Here is an 18,958-nt window from a genome sequence, read left to right as displayed (position 1 = left end):
TAGAATAACATCAAATAATAATCTCACAACGCGGGCAGTGGTAAACTTAAAAGGAGTGGAGTACATAGATATACATATTCCAAGGCCAGAAGGGACCATTTTGATCATCTAGTCTGACCTCCTGTAGAACACAGGCCATAGAATTTCCCCACAATAATTCCTAGAGCAGATCTTTTAGAAAAACATCCAATCTTGATTTAAAAATTACCAGTGATGAAGAATCCACCACGGTCCTTGGTAAATTGTTCCAATGGTTAATTACTCTCACTGTTAAAAATTTAGACATTTTTTCCAGTCTGAATTTGTCTAGCTTCAGTTTCCAGCCATTGTATTGTGTTTTACCTTTCTCTGCTAAATTGAAAAGCCCAGCATTAAATATTTGCTCCCCATATAGGTACTTGTAGACTGTAATCAAGTCACCCCTTAACCTTCTCTTTGTTAAGCTAACTAGATTACGCTCTTTGAGTCTATCACTACATGGCAAGTTTTCTCATCCTTTGATCATTCTCATGGCTCGTCTCTGACCCCTCCCCAATTTATCAACATCCTTCTTGAATTCTGGATGCCAGAATTGCTCACAGAATTCCAGCAGCAGTTGCACCAGTGCCACATGCAGAGGTCAAGTAACCTCTCTACTCCTACTCGAGAGTCCCTTGTTTATGTGTTCCTGGATCACATTAACCGTTTTGCCCACAGTATCTTGATGGGACCTCAGGTTCACCTGATTATCCACCCCCCACCAAATCTGTTTCAGAGTCATTGCTTCCCGGGATTCTGCCCCCCATCGTATAGACATGGCCTACATTCTTTGCTCTGAGATTTATGTTTACATGTAGCCATATTAAAATGCAAAAGTTCTCCCACATTTGTTCATTGACCTTGGAAGTGTAACAGGCTGAGAGTAATTGTCTATGTCTTGGATTTTCAATGGAGCCCAAGGAAGTTGTGTGCCCAAATCACATTGATTGTGATTGTGATTGGACCTTCAGGAAGAGGAAGAAGATGATGTAGAGGTAGGAGAGGGGCGTGATGATGAAGGGACTCAGAGCAATGGTCCCCGTGACGATGTTGAGGAGGCTCAGGTTGAAGTGGTTGCTGCTGCAGGCCAGGCTCAGCAGGGGCTTGATGTCACAGAAAAAGTGGTGGACATGGTTGCAGCCACAGAAGTGCAGTCGGGAGGTCATGACATGTGCAGCAGGGCATGTAGGAAGCCGGTGGTCCAGGTGTCTGCTGCCAGGAGCAGGCAGACCTGTGGGTTCATGACCAGCATGTAGCGAAGTGGGTTGCAGATGGCCACATAGCGGTCATAGGCCATGACAGCCAGAAGAATGACCTCACTGCTTCCCCTTTTAAGGTCAGGCTTGACAAAGCCCTGGCTGGGATGATTTAACTGGGAATTGGTCCTGCTTCAAGCAGGGGGTTGGACTAGATGACCTTCAGGGGTCCCTTCCAACCCTGATATTCTATGATTCTATGATTCTAAGAAATGGAGCTGAGCCAGGCAGTCAGTGAAGGAGATGGTCTGGTGCCCTGAGAGGAAACCAGCCAGCATCTTGGGCACGGTGACTGTTGAGTAGAAGATGTCCAGACAGGAGAGGTTGCCCAAGAAGAAGTACATGGGGGTGTGAAGCCGGGGTTCAGCCATTACAATGGCCATGATTGCCCCATTCCCCAGAATGCTGGCCAAGTAAAGCATCAGGAAGAGAATGAAGAGGAAGCACTGCAGCTCCTGGAGATTGGTCAGGCCCAGGAGGATGAACTTGCTTATCTCCGTCTGGTTCTCCGTCACTGGAATATACAAGAAAAGGAGACAGAATAGCTGCAGGGTGTCTCATATCACTCCACATGAGGAGTAGAGCTGAAAGTTTTCTCTTTTTGAATAAAAAATTTAAATGAATAATTTCAAGAAAAAGATAATTCTTTTGAAATTTACTTCAGCATTCTCTTAGTTTGATAGAATTTCAGAATCAGTTATTATACTGGAGGCTAATAAATGTTTTCCCTACATTTTTAAAAGTCCTTAGAGGTGATCCAGGGAATTACAGACCAGTAAGCCTAACATATGAGCCCAATAAAGAGGTTGAAAGAATAATTACAGATAGATTAATAAAAGACCCAGAGGATCATGATATGATAGTGTCTAAGCAGCACAGATTTTGCAAAGGAAAATTGGGTTTCACTTATCTGTTAGAATTACGTGACTGTGTGACCGAAACAGTAGATAAAGCAGAATGGGTTGACATTTATTTAGACCTTCAAAATTCCTTTATGTGCCTCACAATAGGCTATGAAAGGATCTATGAGGTCATGGGGTAAGTGGAAAAGTATGAGAGATAACAAAGGGCAGCATTAAAGGGCCAATTTTCATGAAGTAACAAGCTTAGCAGCTCTTCACTCTTTGGATCCGTCCATTGGCTTCCCACTGGATATTGTATCAAAGCTCAGGTTCTAGGCACCAGTTGGAAAGGTCTAAGTAACTCTGCCTTTCCCTGTATATCCTCCCTTGTCATGCTTTCTGATGCCTCCAGTTCCTTTCACTCCATCAATGCTCTCCAGTTCATAGTCCTTCTGTTTGTCCCATTCTCACACCGTGCCATGTATTGTAAACCTCTGCAAACTCATCCATAAATCCCCTATTCTACCCGCATTTAAGTCCCTCTCACAGCCCCATTTCTGCTGTGTTGCCCACCATGATCAAAGCTGACTTGTTCATACACTAAAAAGTTGGAGAGGGTTCAGAAAAGAACCACAAAAATGATTAGAGAAAATGCCTTTCAAGGGAGGCTTGTCTACACGAAAGCTGTATGTTGACCTAAGTTATGCAGGCCAAGACTATAACAGGGTTCAAAAAAGAACTAAATAAATGCATGGAGGATAGGTCAATCAATGGCTATTAGCCAGGATGGGTGGGGATGGTGTCTCTAGCCTCTGTTTGCCAGAAACTGGGAATGAGTGACAGGGAATGGGTCACTTGATGATTACCTGTTCAGTTCATTCCCTCTGGGCACCTGGCATTGACCACTGTCGAAAGACAGGATACTGGGCTAGATGGACTTTTGGCCTGACCCAGGATGGCCATTCTTATGTTCTTACGTATAAGTTACATAACTGAAGTCAACATAACTTAGGTCAACTTACAGTGATGTCTACACCACGCTATGTTGACAGGAGACACTTTCCCAATGACTTACCTTATGCCTCTTGGGGAGATGGAGTACAGACATTGATGGAAGAGTGTTCTGCTATCGACTTAGCTTGTCTTCACCAGACCCGCTAAATCGATATTGCTGCATTTATCACAGCTGTGCTGATTTAGCTGGAAGTATAGACAAATCCTGAGTGACTTGAAGAGCTCAATCCATTTAGTTTATCAAAAGGGAGGCTGAGAGGTGACTAAGTACTTTCATAGGGAGAGGTTTCAGAGTAGCAGCCGTGTTAGTCTGTATTTGCAAAAAGAAAAGGAGTACTTGTGGCACCTTAGAGACTAACAAATTTATTTGAGCATAAGGTTTCATGAGCTACAGCTCACTTCATCGGATGCATTCAGTGGAAAATACAGTGGGGAGAGTTATATACATAGAGAACATGAAACAATGGGTGTTACCATACACACTGTAACGAGGGTGATCACTTAAGATGAGCTATTACCAGCAGGAGAGCAGGGGGGGGGGTGCAGTAAACCTTTTGTAGTGATAATCAAGGAGGGCCGTTTCCAGCAGTTGACAAGAACGTCTGAGGAACAGAGGGCAACAAAGAAAATAACAGAACGCCACTAGCCATCACCTTCATCCCCCAACTAAAGCCTCTCCAACGCATCATCAAGGATCTATGACCTATCCTGAAGGACGACCCATCACTCTCACAGATCTTGGGAGACAGGCCAGTCCTCGCTTACAGACAGCCCCCAAACCTGAAACAAATACCCACCAGCAACCACACACTACACAACAGAACCACTAACCCAGGTACCTATCATTGCAACAACCCGTTGCCAACTGTGTCCACATATATATTCAGGGGACACCACCATAGGGCCTAATCACGTCAGCCACACTATCAGAGGCTCGTTCACCTGCACATCTACCAATGTGATAGATGCCATCCTGTGCCAGCAACGCCCCTCTGCCATGTACATTGGTCAAACTGGACAGTCTCTACGTAAAAGAATAAATGGACACAAATCAGACGTCAAGAATTATAACATTCAAAAACCAGTCGGAGAACACTTCATTCTCTTTGGTCACTTGATTACAGACCTAAAAGTTGCAATTCTTCAACAAAAAAACTTCAAAAACAGACTCCAAGGAGAGACTGCTGAATTGGAATTAATTTGCAAACAGGATACAATTAACTTAAGCTTGAATAGAGACTGGGAGTGGATGGGTCATTACACAAAGTAAAACTATTTCTCTCCCCCACCCCCCACTGTTCCTTAGACGTTCTTGTCAACTGCTGGAAATGGCCCACCTTGATTATCACTACAAAAGGTTTACCCCCCCGCCGCCCCCTCTCTCCTGATGGTAATAGCTCATCTTAAGTGATCACTCTGGTTACAGTGTGTACGGTAACACCCATTGTTTCATGTTCTCTATGTGTATAAATCTCTCCACTGTATTTTCCACTGAATGCATCCAATGAAGTGAGCTGTAGCTCACAAAAGCTTATGCTCAAATAAATTAGTTAGTCTCTAAGGTGCCACAAGTTCTCCTTTTCTTTTTTCATAGGGAGAAAATACTGGATACTAAAGGGCTCCTTAATTTAGTGGAGAAAGGTAGAACAAGAACCAATGTCTGGAAGTTAAAGCCAAACAAATTCAAAATGGAGAGTTAGGCACAATGTTTTTTTAACAGCAATAATGCTGAACCATAAGAAAACACTAACAAGGAAATCACTAACAAGAGATGGATTCTCCATCTCTTGATGTCTTTAAATGAAGACTGGTTGCCTTTCTGCAAGCTATGCCTTAGCCAAACACAAATTATTGGGCTATGTACCGAGGCGGCAGGGTGAAATGAAATGGCTTGTACTATAAAGGTGATCAGACTAGATTATCTATTGGTCTCTTCTGGATTTACACTCAATACAATTTCCTGTTGTTATTCCCCTTTCCCTGATTTCTTTGTATTCATTTGACCTGAGACTATGAGCTGCTTCTGAGCAGTGACTGTCCTTCGTAAACACTAGGAAACGTGAAATAATTTAAGCACCACAAGGTTCCCTATAGGAGCTGGTGTCGTTATTTTATGTTTATTAACAATCCAGACAAGCGGGTGAACATTAAATACAGGGACAACATTTTGCAGATGACACAAATCTACAAAGAAATGTGGGAGATGACCGTGACAACAATGATGATGATTCTGCACTAATACGGCAGTTTCACCTGCAGTCTGCAAGAGAGCAGGTTGAAATATTTGGCTGAGAAACATTTCCATACATATTTAAGTTCTTGGGCTATTTCCTTTGCTTTGGCAGTGTCTCTCCAGCAAGCAGCAGCTCAGGAGTGCAGGAGGATGGGATGACAATCAGTCAACCACACACCTCATTTGGAACCAGGAGTATGCAATCATGCAGCAGTAGAAGCAAAAAAAAAAAGCAAATATAGTACAGTACTGTGTTATATGTAAACAACTAAAAAAAGGAAAAGCAGCATTTTTCTTCTCCATAGTAAAGTTTCAAAACTGCATTAAATCAATGTTCCATTGTAAACTTTTGAAAGAACACCCATAACCAGTGGTGAGCTGGAACTGGTTCGCACCGGTTCGCGCGAACCAGTTGTTAAATTTTGGAGCAGTTTTAGAACCGGTTGTTAACCCGCTTCCCTGCAGGGGGCGCTGAGGCTTTGATGGGCTCCGGCCGGGAAGTGATGTAATTCCTCCTCCGGACGCCGGGGGTGCTGCCCTGTGGGAGCCACGTGGGCTGCCGCCTGGCCCTGGGCACGAGCCCTGTTGCTGCTGCTGCTCCCCTGGCCCTGGGGCTCCTGCTGTTGCTGGGTGGGTCCCCGGCTGCTCTGCTGGGCCTGGGCTGCGTCCTGCTGCTCGGGCTGCTCTGAGCCGCTCTCCCTGTGAGCACCCACCATCCTGCCCGCACCAGCCCCTGTCTCCAGCCACCCCTGCACCCCCTGCCTGCAGCCGGCCCCTTCCGCATCCCCTGCCCTGTATCCAGCCAACCCCTGCTGCACGCACCCCCTGCCCTGCCCGTACCAGCCCCTGCCGCACCCCCTGCCCTGCCCGCAGCCAGCCTTTGTCTCCAGCCAGCCCTGCACCCCCCTGCCTTGCCTGCAGCCAGCCCCTACCTCCAGTCAGCCCCTGCCCTGTTTCCAGCCAGCCCCACACCCCCTTGTCTCCAGCCAACCCCGCACCCTCCTGTCTCCAGCCAGCTCCACACCCCCTACCCTGCCCACAGCCAGCGCTGCACGCCCGCCTCCAGCTAGCCCTGCCTCATGCCCCTTTCTGCAGCTGGCCCCACGTCCACTGGTGCCCTGCAGTTCCCAGGGCAGTAACCCTGCACACCTGGTTCAATGAGGGGGGCAGGGAGCAGCTGGGACCTACACATGTGCACACCCTAGGGTGACCAGACAGCAAGTGTGAAAAATCAGGACAGAGGGTGGCGGGTAATAGGAGCCTATGTAAGAAAAAGACCCCAAAATCAGGACTGTCCCTATAAAATCGGGACATCTGGTCACCCTAGCAGACCCCCAGGGCATGGCGGGGCCCCACACATGTGACACGGAGCTCATTTCTAGTTCAGGCCCATCTTTTTAACAAAGAACTTTAGACAGGGTTAACACACACCTGTATTTTCCCGGACAGGTCAGGCTTTTTGGTTCTTAAATCGCTGCCCAGGAGGAATTTTTAAATTTTAAAAATTCCTCTCAGGAAAATACGGACATATGGTAACCCTGTTGGGACAAAAAATACATACTGGGGCACATCCCTTAAATCAGAGCTTTTTATAGGGAACCGGTTGTTAAGATTTTGGCAGCTCATCACTGCCCATAACGTTTTGTTCAGAGTTATGCACATTTCAGAATTACGAACAACCGCCACTCCCGAGGCGTTTGTAACTCTAAGGTTCAACTTGCTCTCTTGTAGACTGCAGGTGAAACTGCCGTATCAGTGAAGAATCATCATCATTGTTGTCACGGTCATCTCCCACATTTCTTTGTAGATTTGTATGTTCACTATAGCGATGGGGAAGCAGGTGCCAAACTCTCACTGACATTCAATGGGAGGTACTTTGGTGTCTAACTTTCTAATCCCTAAACCTAACCTTAATTTGCTGTGCACTGCACCATTCTCATGTGTATGGAGGCAGCCTAGCAAATAAGGGACCTAACTGTGTTAAGGAATTTCCCATAACCTTGTCTTAGTGCAGTGGTTTTCAACACATGGTACAAGGACCCCTGGGGGTCCACGGACTATGTCTAATATTTCCAATGGGGTACACACATCCATTTTTTAGGGGTCTGCAAATGAAAAAAAAAAGTTGAAAACCGGTGCCTTAGGACATGTCCAGAGTTTGGACAACAGGAGTGTAAGTCACAGCACTCTCTATCATGATTGGTTGTAAATGCCCCATGTACCCCCTGCAAGTGTGAACTAAAAGGTACTTGATTTGCATTTGCACTCACAGGACAATTACAGTCCAGCATACTAGTGAACTCTGCAATTCATGCCCCCATAGACCAAAACACGGGGCCATGTAGACAAGCTCTTACTCAGCCTCTCCTTTTTATAATATAAAAGAAAGAAAGAAAGAAAGAAAGAAAGAAAGAAAGAAAGAAAGAAAGAAAGAAAGAAAGAAAGAAACCAGTAATTCCAGACATCAGGAACATACTTGTATTTGTGGATTTAGAAAACTAGCGGGCGCTTTCCTGCTATTTCCCCTTCCAGCACTTACCTGAGTGATACTGGTCCTCTTTCTAGATGAGTTGTTTCAACAGTGACAGGTGACAAAGTGTGTTGTGGGGAAATTGCAGGAATTTCAGTCAGTTCAGACCATAGGAGAGGAGTGAGCCCTGGTTGTTCTGAAAACCTTTGATGACTGAGCAGGCAAGAAACCTTTTTATTATGTCCATATTCCATGGAGTACCCATGGCATTATCAGGGAAGCAAGATTTCCATTCAGTGGATGGCTCCTCTGGGACAGGATTCATGCACCACTGGAGAGTTACTGAATGAACAAACAAGCCAAGTGTTTCTTCAAGAAACTGAGGTCGACATAGATGAGCTGGTTGAACGGTAAAAAACAAACAAGGTTACAGCCCTGGCTGAGTCCCCCAGGTGGATGCTTTGAAATCAATTAGGTCTAAGAAGAGTCCAGACACAGTCTCTAGTTCTGGCCCTTACTCAGTGTCACTCCAATCTTTGTTAATAAACTCTTTGTTTTATCAGAAGTAGATCTCAGTGCTGTAACATTAAGCAAAGTGTGACTGCATAGCTAGATCAAACAGGCTGGTGTGTGCACTGTCTCTTTGGTGGCAGCTGACTTGGTAATTACTGTGACCATCCAGTGGCAGGGGCACAGAGACACAGAGAAGGAGAGGTCTGCAGAGACCTGGAGGACAGAGGCTGTTGGTTTCCAGGAGCGGAACCACAGCAGGCATAGACAAAGATTGCTTCACGCTAAGGGCAGGCACCGGCAAGGCATCTCACAACCTTGAGTACCTCTGGGAGGTGCCACACACAAAGGTCAACAGGGGATAAGATTTTTTTTGGTGAGGTGTCCCATTATACCCGATATCTCAGTGGTCAGAGCACTCAGCTGGGATGTGGAAGACCCACAGCCCTGGATCCCGCCCTCTGCCTAATTTGGAGGCGGGTCTGTGTGACACTACACCCCGTATTCATCATCGTGGTATCATTATGATAGATTTTGACATAATTAAGATGCATCCTGTACCAAATGTGTCATGTGAGGTGTCTATAAAAATGTTATGATTTGCTGAATATGATTATCCTATTTGTGTGCATGTATCATTTTTATATCTGAAGTTATGAATATTGACTATGTATCTGTATTTCAAATGTACCTACTCTGGGTGACACACACAACAAGCCTTTCATGCACAACAATGAAGAAGCTAGACAGTGCTAATGGCCCATCAGCAAAGACAATGGACCATGGAAAAGGTTTGTCCTCACCTGGGAACGTTTCAACCAGCGTATGAATAATGGCTGCTGTGACTCAGCAAGGCCGGCAAGGGCATGTGACCAGACCACATGATACTGAACTCCATTTTGGTACCCGTATTTTTCCACAAACTGGGCTGAGAATTTAGCTTGTAACAAAGGGTTCCCACCATATGGAGAAACTCTATACGGTGTGCAGCGACAACATGATTTGTTCTCATTCCCCCACAATTCAACACCTGAAAGAAGTAATGGAAGACAAAGGACTTGGAATGAAGGAGGGGAACCCAAACTGCAAGGCAGATGCAGCTTGTGCCTCAAGAATCAGCAAGCCTGCTTGTATCACCAGACAGGGTGAGATAGTGCTGATTCAAATCCTGTCTAGTTTGTAAAAGACTTAGTTTGCAGTTTTGTTTATCATAGAAGATTAGGGTTGGAAGAGACCTCAGGAGGTCATCTAGTCCAACCCCCTGCTCAAAGCAGGACCAATCCCAAATAAATCATCCCAGCCAGGGCTTTGTCAAGCTGGGCCTTAAAAACCTCTCAGGATGGAGATTCTACCACCTCCCTAGGTAATCCATTCCAGTGCTTCACCACCCTCGTAGTGAAATAGTGTTTCCTAATATCCAACTTGGACCTCCCCCACTGCAACTTGAAACTATTGCTTCTTGTCCTGTTATCTGCCACCACTGAGAACAACCTAACTCCCTCCTCTTTGGAACCTCCCTTCAGATAGTTGAAGGCTGCTATCAAATCCCTCCCCCCGCACATTCTTCTCTTCTGCAGACTAAATAAGCCCAGTTCCCTCAGCCTCTCCTCATAAGTCATGTGCCCCAGCCCCCTAATCATTTTTGTTGCCCTCCACTGGACTTTGTACAGATCCCTGTGCAGTGCAAGATGGTATAATTCTGGTTTATCCCTCAGTAGGGGTGAAAGGCTGGGGAGCTGGGAAGCTGGCTAGGGGCTCCCTGTTTGTCCATGAGTGGGTTACATAAAGCACTCAGTTAATTCAGTTAGGTGTGTGGCACCACCTGCTGTCATGTTGGGTGATAACAGGGCCTGGAGAGGCTGGCTGAGTCACCAGCAGAGCAGTGTGAGAGAGGCCAACCCAGCTGAATGGTTAGGGGGCACAACGATTCCAACTGCTCCCAGACTACACCCCAGGGTAACAACCCATCACAGTCTGAAACCCATTTCTCCTGGCTCCCAGCAGAATGCCCTAACCACCAGGCTATTTGGTGGGACGAGGTCTCTTTCTCTTTCTGTGTGTGTGTGTGAGGAAGGGCTGAGATGGCATGACCCACCCAATCTGGATTACACAAGTACCCACAATAATTCCATTTTAGAGCAGGAATGGTGAAGGTATGTTTTGACCGTGGAACTCCCTCCTGTGGATAATACCACATCAGACAAATATGCAAATTGGGACAGTCATGCATGCCTGTAACCTGAATTGCTCCAGTGTGGAAGAAAGAAACAATAGTGCAGCAATGGGGCTCCGACTAAAAAAAATCTAGATATTTATAAGAGGACAATTTGAGGGTTATTGAAGACTCCTCATAAATCTAAACACAATCTTCTCATTACAGCAACACAGCAGGTACTATGCAAACAAACAAATAATAGTATTTAACATACAGATTTTTTCAGTACCAGTCCGTGCGCAGGCCACAAATCCTATGCATTTAAAACATGCAGCATTGATTTGGAATTAATGTCACCGCACCGTCCTGAGTTGAACAAGCAGCAAGAGCCTAGTTCTTTGAATAAGCTGCTGTCCTTATCCTTGGGGTTATATTCTGGCTGCAATTAGTAAAAGCAGGCCTGTGAGCATCAGTCTGCCCTGTAAACCCATATGCACCCCCTCTGCCCTCTGCCAGTTGGCATCAAGAAATCCCTGGGTCACAGATTCTTCCATAGAGGATCCATCAGGTACCAAAGGCAAAGTGTGCCCTTTGGCTTGTTTCTTCTGATACTGACTGATTAAGAGACACCTGAGCCATTGACTCTGGTATTCTCTCAGGGACTATGGGGTCTGGATAATTCTTTGACACATCAGTCTTTCCTGATCACTGCAGGTCAGCAGGCCACATTGGTACTGATTATGTCAGATGCTTACCCCGCGGATAGCGACTTATTCCGCCTGCTTATTGCTCTTGCCTTTGCTTCAGCATGAAGACCCTCATCTGACACCAATGACTCCTTCTATATTGTCTGCACTGGGTTGCTTGACCATGGCATCATGTGCCTTTGTCTCAGTACCTCCCCTTTCCACAGAACTGGCTCCAGATCCCCACCGCCACGTTACTGTGATCCTGGCTTGGGCCCTGTTCAAGGTCTCCAGGTACCTTTCCCCACATTGCACCACCCTTGTTCTCCAGATACTCCGAGTCATCACTGGACTCTCAAGCTGTCTCTTTAGTTTCCCAATACTGAGTGCCTAGAGCTTACTCATAGAATCATAGGACTGGGAGGGAACTCAACAGGTCATCTAGTCCAGTCCTCACTGTGGCAGGACTACGCATTCTCTAGATGCCCCATCTGGTGTTTGTCTAACCCATTCTTAAGTTTTTTTCCTAATGTTTAACCAAAATCCACCTTGCTGAAATTTAAGCCCATTACTTCTTGTCCTGTCCTCAGTGGTTCCGGAGAAAAATTAATCACTTACCTCTTTATAACAACCTTTTACGTACTTGAAAACTGTTATCATGTTTCCCCCTCAGTCTTCACTTCTCCAAACTAAACAAACCCAGTCTTTTCAACCTTTCCACGTAGGTCATGTTTTAGTCATTTTTGTTGCTCTCTTGTGGATTTTCTCCAATTTGATGGAGACGCCTACATGCCTTTGTGGATCTAGTCCAAAGCCTGCTCTGTGAGAGCCTCAACTATAGAAGAAGCTCTGCCCATCCCTCTTCCTTTTAGATCCAAAATAGCTCTGTTCTGTTGACTCTCATGGCACACTGCAAGGAACAACTTGTCTGTGCTGCAGTAGGGAACATGGGTGGGGATCTATGTGGGCTTGATATAGGTTAGATCTCGGTGGGAGCTCGATGTTTTTTAGGGATTGAGTTCTGCAGTATGTTGGGGGCTGAACATGTTATGCAATTGTGCATGGAGGATGAAATTTTCAAAGGGACTTAAGGGTGCCCAACTCTCATTAACAGCCAATAGGATTTGAGTGCCCTTCTGCACCATACACCTTTAAAAATCCGAGACTCCACCCACAGATGCAAATGAAGAAGGCTTCTTGATAGGCATGAGTGAATTTTTCCATTGAAATCTTTCTGATGGAAAATGGGTTTTTCAACATCCTTCTTTTTTTTTTTTTTTACTAAATTTTTTGTGCAAACTGTCTGCTTTTCTCAAAAAGAAAGACTTTCTATTGGGAAACCAACACTGCTGAACCACAAAACCGCTCAGTTATGGCAGTACATTTTTGAGTTTTGGCCATTTTCATTTCTTCCATGAAAAATCAAGATTTTCTACTGAAAATGTTGGCAAATTATTCGTTTATTTCTTTTTGTCAAATGAAAAGATTCCTCATCAATTTCCAATGTATTGTTTATTTCCACCCAGGCTTCTTATTCCCTACTGTCAATTTTCTGCTGACCATTGCACAACTAGTGTCAGTGGTGAATTCTCTTTTACTTGAAGTATTTAACCCATGATTTGAGGACTTCAGTTACTCTGCCAGAGGTTAGGGGTCTATTACAGGAGTGGATGAGTGAGGTTCTGTGGTCTGCAATGTACAGGAGGTCAGACCAGATGATCACAATGGTCCCTTCTGACTTTAAAGGTTTCAGAGTAGCAGCTGTGTTAGTCTGTATCCACAAAAAGAAAAGGAGTACTTGTGGCACTTTAGAGACTAACAAATTTATTTGAGCATAAGCTTTCATAAGCTACAGCTCACTTCATCGGATGCATTCCGATGCATTCATCAGATGCCACAAGTCCTCATTTTCTTTATGACTTTAAAGTCTCCCTTGCTATTAACCTCCATTCTCCAGTTTAGGAAGGTTCTCTACAGCCTATTTCCCAGTGCCCAATGCACATTGATTCCCTGCACATTAATGGCCAGCTCCCAATGCACAATAGACTCAATGAGAGAAAGCACATTACCCACTCTCATTCTCAGCCTCAGAGACAGAGAAAAACATTGAGTTTTTTCATGTTCTTCCAGGGAACAGATTTCTTCCTACCACTTTCCTCAGGGCAGATTTCACCTCCCGGTTCCTCAGGGTGTAGATCAGGGGGTTCAGGACAGAGGTGATGATGCTGTACATGAGGGTGGCTATCATGTCCCTCTCCTGGGAACCCCCCTGAGAGGGCAGTACATAGTTAATGATAACAAGCACGTAGAGTAAAGTCACCACCGTGAGGTGGGAGGTGCAGGTGGAGAAGGCCTTCCGCCTCCTCTCCCATGACTGTACCTTCAGGAGGAATCATAGAATCATAGAATAACAGAGTTGGAAGGGACCTCTGGAAGCCATCTAGCCCAACCCCCTGCCCAGAGCAGGACCAATCCCAACTAAATCATCTGACCCAGGGCTTTGTCAAGCCTGATATTAAAAACTTCTAAGGAAGGGGATTCCACCACCTCCCTAGGTAACGCATTCCAGTGTTTCACCACCCTCCTAGTGAAAAAGTTTTTCCTAATATCCAACCTAAATCTCCCCCACTGCAACTTGAGACCATTACTCCTTGTCCTATCATCTGCTATCACTGAGAATAGTCCAGATCCATCCTCTTTGGATCCACCTTTCAGGTAGTTAAAAGCAGCTATCAAATCCCCCCTCATTCTTCTCTTCCATAGACTAAACAATCCCAGTTCCCTCAGCCTCTCCTCATAAGTCATGTGTTCCAGACCCCTAATCATTTTTGTTGCCCTTCGCTGGACCCTCTTCAATTTCTCCACATCCTTCTTGTAGTGTGGGGCCCAAAACTGGACACAGTACTCCAGATGAGGCCTCACCAGTGTCGAATAGAGGGGAACGATCAAGTCCCTCGATCTGCTGGCAGTGCCCCTACATATACGTCCCAAAATGCCATTGGCCTTCTTGGCAACAAGGGCACACTGCTGACTCATATCCAGCTTCTCGTCCGCTGTCACCCCTAGGTCCTTCTCTGCAGAACTGCTGCCTAGCCATTCAGTCCCTAGTCTGTAGCGGTGCATTGGATTCTTCCGTCCTAAGTGCAGGACTCTGCACTTGTCCTTGTTGAACCTCATCAGATTACTTTTGGCCCAATCCTCCAATTTGTCTAGGGCTCTCTGTATCCTATCCCTACCCTCCATCATATCTACCACTCCTCCCAGTTTAGTGTCATTGGCAAACTTGCTGAGGGTGCAAGCCACACCATCCTCCAGATCATTAATGAAGATATTGAACAAAACCGGCCACAGGACCGACCCTTGGGGCACTCCGCTAGATACCGGCTGCCAACTAAACATGGAGCCATTGAATACTACCCGTTGAGCCCGACAATCTAACCAACTTTCTACCCACCTTGTAGTGCATCCATCCAGCCCATACTTCTTTAACTTGCTGACAAGAATACTGTGGGAGACCGTGTCAAAAGCTTTGCTAAAGTCGAGGAATAACACGTTCACTGCTTTCCCTTCATCCACAGAACCAGTTATCTCATCATAGAAGGCAATTAGATTAGTCAGGCATGACTTGCCCTTGGTGTATCCATGATGACTCTTCCTGATCATTTTCCTCTCGTCTAAGTGCTTCAGAATTGATTCCTTGAGGACAGGCTCCATGATTTTTCCGGCGACTGAGGTGAGGCTGACTGGCCTGTAGTTCCCAGGATCCTCCTTCTTCCGTTTTTTAAAAGATTGGCACTACATTAGCCTTTTTCCAGTCATCCGGGACGTCCCCCATTTGCCATGAGTTTTCAAAGATAATGGCCAATGGCTCTGCAATCACATCCGCCAATTCCTTTAGCACTCTCGGAAGCAACGGATCCGGCCCCATGGACTTGTGCACGTCCAGTTTTTCTAAATAGTCCCAAACCACTTCTTCCTTCACAGAAGGCTGGCCACCTCCTCCCCATGCTGTGCTGCCTAGTGCAGTAGTCTGGGAGCTGACCTTGTTCGTGAAGACAGAGGCAAAAAAAGCACATTAGCTTTTTCCACATCCTCTGTCACTAGGTTGCCTCCCTCATTCAGTAAGGGGCCTGCACTTTCCTTGGCTTTCTTTTTATTGCCAACATACCTGAAGAAACCCTTCTTGTTACTCTTAACATCCCTCGCTAGCTGCAACTCCAGGTGTGATTTAGCCTTCCTGATTTCATTCCTACATACCCGAGCAATATTTATATACTCATCCCTGGTCATTTATCCAATCTTCCACTTCTTGTAAGCCTCTTTTTTGTGTTTAAGATCAGCAAGGATTTCACTGTTAAGCCAAGCTGGTCGCCTGCCATATTTACTATTCTTTCTAGACATCGGGATGATTTGTCCCTGTAACCTCAATAAGGATTCTTTAAAATACAGCCAGCTCTCCTGGACTCCTTTCCCCCTCATGTTATTCTCCCAGGGGATCTTGCCCATCAGTTCCTGAGGGAGTCAAAGTCTGCTTTTCTGAAGTCCAGGGTCCATATTCTGCTGCATTCCTTTCTTCCTTGTGTCAGGATCCTGAACTCGACCATCTCATGGTCACTGCCTCCCAGGTTCCCATCCACTTTTGCTTCCCCTACTAATTCTTCCCGGTTTGTGAGCAGCAGGTCAAGAAGAGCTCTGCCCCTAGTTGGTTCCTCCAGCACTTGCACCAGGAAATTGTCCCCTACAGTTTCCAAAACCTTCCTGGATTGTCTGTGCACCGCTGTATTGCTCTCCTAGCAGACATCAGGATGATTGAAGTTGCCCATGAGAACCAGGGCGTGCGATCTAGTAGCTTCTGCGAGTTGCTGGAAGAAAACCTCGTCCACCTCATCCCCCTGGTCTGGTGGTCTATAGCAGACTCCCAACATGACATCACCCTTGTTGCTCACGCTTCTAAACTTAATCCAGAGACTCTCAGGTTTTTCTGCAGTTTCATACTTGAGCTCTGAGCAGTCATACTGCTCCCTTACATACAGTGCAACTTCCCCACCTTTTCTGCCCTGCCTGTCCTTCCTGAACAGTTTATACCCATCCATGACAGTACTCCAGTCATGCAAGTTATCCCACCAAGTCTCCGTTATTCCAATCACATCATAATTCCCTGACTTTGCCAGGACTTCCAGTTCTCCCTTCTTGTTTCCCAGGCTTTGTGCATTTGTATATAGGCACTTGAGATAACCCGCTGATCGCCCCTCGTTCTCAGTATGAGGCAGGAGCCCTCCCCTCTCACACACTCCTGCTCGTGCTTCCTCCTAGTATCCCACTTCCCCACTTACCTCAGAGCTTTGGTCTCCTTCCCCTGGTGAACCTAGTTTAAAGCCCTCCTCACTAGGTTAGTCAGCCTGCTCACGAAGATGCTCTTCCCTCTCTTCGTTAAGTGGAGCCCGTCTCTGCCTAGCACTCCTCCTTCATGGAACACCATCCCATGGTCGAAGAATCCAAAGCCTTCTCTCCGACACCACCTGCGTAGCCATTCATTCACTTCCACGATTCGACGATCCCTACCCCGGCCTTTTCCTTCCACGGGGAGGATGGACGAGAACACCACTTGCGCCTCATACTCCTTTATCCTCCTTCCCAGAGCCACGTAGTCCGCAGTGATCCACTCAAGGTCATTCTTGGCAGTATCATTGGTGCCCACATGGAAAAGCAGGAAGGGGTAGAGGTCCGAGGGCTTGATGAGTCTCGGTAGACTCTCCGTCACATTGCGAATCTTAGCCCCTGGCAAGCAGCAGACTTCTCTGTTTTCCCGGTCAGGGCGGCAGATCGATGACTCAGTCCCCCTGAAGAGAGAGTCCCCGACCATCACCACCCGCCTCCTTCTCTTGGGAGTGGTGGTCGTGGAACCCCCAACCTTAGGACAGTGCATCTCATGCCGTTCACCTGGTGGAGTCTCCTTCTGCTCCCTTCCCCCAGACGTATCATCTGGGCCACTCCCCGCAAAGTACCTTTGGAGAGAACATGAAAACGGTTACTAACTGTATCTGCGTTGCTGGTACATGGACGTTCCCCCTTCTTCTTCTGGGGGAACCAAAACATGTTGCCAAATTTCTTCACCGTCCTCCTGTCCGCGCTGCGCAGCCTGCTCTGAATCTTCAGAACCTTGTGCCTGTAGAAGCATATCCTGACATCTGTCCAGGAAATCTTCAGTTTCTCTTATACAATGCAGGGTCGATACCTGTCGCTCCAGACCTTGAACATTCTCTTCCAATATGGAGACCAGCTTGCACTTTGTACACATAAAGTCGCTTCTGTCCTGTGGAAGAAAGACAAACATGGCACATCCAGTGCAGGTCACAACAGCTGAACACTCCCCATCCATATTACCTTCCTACTACGAGCTTCCTCAGGAGATGCAGTAATTACACAGAGAAGTCGTTAGGGTGTAAGCCTCAGTGGGCTCACTCCAGGCGAACTCCCAGGCAAACTCCTGCTGTTTGCTGCTCTGCTGTCCCCTGCTGCTCAGCTGGTTCCCCTCTGCTCAGCTGGTTCGTGAAGCGCCGGCGTTTTTAAACAGCCAGGCTCACCTGAAACAAAACACTCCCAACTCCCGCCCTTTTCAGCCAACCAATCAAGCACTCGCTCAAACTTTCAAGTTGCCTTCACTACAAACACTCCAATCCTCTCACCAAACACACACTCAGATACCCAGATACTCACCAACACAGATCTCAGGCAAACTCCTGCTGTTTGCTGCTCTGCTGTCCCCCGCTGCTCAGCTGGTTCCCCGCCGCTCAGCTGGTTCGCAGAGCGCCGGCTTTTTTAAACAGGAGGAAGTAGATGATGTACAGGTAGGAGAGGAGTGTTAGTATGAATGGACCTATCACAATGCCTCCGGTGATGATGTTGAGGAGGCTCAGGTTGAGGCGGGTGCTGCTGCAGGCCAGGCTCAGCAGCGGTTTTATGTCACAGAAGAAGTGGTGGACATGGTTGGGGCCACAGAAATGCAGCTGGGAGGTCATGACCGTGTGCATCAGGGCATGCAGGAAACCACTGGACCAGGTGGCTGCTGCCAGGAGCAGGCAGACCTGTGTGCTCATGACCAGCCTGTAACGCAGTGGGTTGCAGATGGCCACATAGCGGTCGTAGGCCATGACGGCCAACAGCACAGCCTCACTGCTGCCAAGGAAGTGGAAGAAATGGAGCTGGACCAGGCAGCCGGTGAAGGAGATGATCTGGTGTCTCAAGAGGAAGCCAGCCAGCATTTTGGGCATGGTGACCGTGGAGTAGCAGATGTCTAGGCAGGAGAGGTTGCCCAAGAAAAAGTACATAGGGGTGTGGAGCCGGGGCTCGGCCAGCACCACGGCCATGATAGCCCCATTCCCCAGCACGCTGGCCATGTACAGAAGCAGGAAGAGAGTGAAAAGGAAGCACTGCAGCTCCTGGAGGTTGGTCAGGCCCAGGAGGATGAACTCGCCCACTTCTGTCTGGTTCTCCATCACTGCAGGGGGAACAGGAAATGCCAGAATAGAAAGAAATGCAGCAATCCCCATGTTTTTTATTTCTATACACACCTTCCATCTAAGGGCCACACAGTGCCTGCCAGGTATTAATTAACCCTTCCCATGGCTGCTGTGGGGTAACATCCCAATTTCACAGATAAAGTAATGGGGGCCAAGAGGGATAATATGTGGCGTATATTTATATCTACATTGTGGTACTGAGGACTGTACTGGGAGTGCAAGGTATCACTTTAAGTATGTTTGTGTCTGTGTGT

The 18,958-nt window shown here is 46.8% G+C and overlaps 1 protein-coding gene and 1 pseudogene across 1 annotated transcript; both read right to left on the bottom strand.

Annotated features, from left to right (window-relative positions):
* Positions 1-956: 956 nt before the first annotated feature.
* On the bottom strand, positions 957-11,914 carry LOC144273216 (olfactory receptor 12D1-like; annotated as a pseudogene).
* Positions 11,915-13,300: 1,386 nt separating this feature from the next.
* On the bottom strand, positions 13,301-18,680 carry LOC144273215 (olfactory receptor 12D1-like). Its single transcript, XM_077831741.1, has 2 exons — positions 18,014-18,680; positions 13,301-13,575 (listed from the first exon to the last, which is right to left on the bottom strand). The coding sequence occupies exons 1-2, from the start codon at positions 18,678-18,680 to the stop codon at positions 13,301-13,303; spliced, it is 942 nt and encodes a 313-aa protein (XP_077687867.1).
* Between the last annotated feature and the right edge of the window lie 278 nt (positions 18,681-18,958).

This window comes from Eretmochelys imbricata, chromosome 13 (assembly GCF_965152235.1).
Source record: "Eretmochelys imbricata isolate rEreImb1 chromosome 13, rEreImb1.hap1, whole genome shotgun sequence".
NCBI classification, from domain to species: Eukaryota; Metazoa; Chordata; order Testudines; family Cheloniidae; genus Eretmochelys; species Eretmochelys imbricata.
The sequence above is the reverse complement of the archived record's forward strand: the minus strand, read 5'-3'. Positions and strand labels throughout refer to the sequence as shown.

Excerpts from the sequence above, each read along its gene's own strand:
- LOC144273215 (XM_077831741.1), bottom strand. The coding sequence starts at position 18,680 with ATGGAGAACCAGACAGAAGTGGGCGAGTTCATCCTCCTGGGCCTGACC. Across the intron at positions 13,576-18,013 it reads CCTGTACATCATCTACTTCC|TCCTCCTGAAGGTACAGTCA; the intron begins TCCTGTTTAAAA and ends TGATTCTATGAT.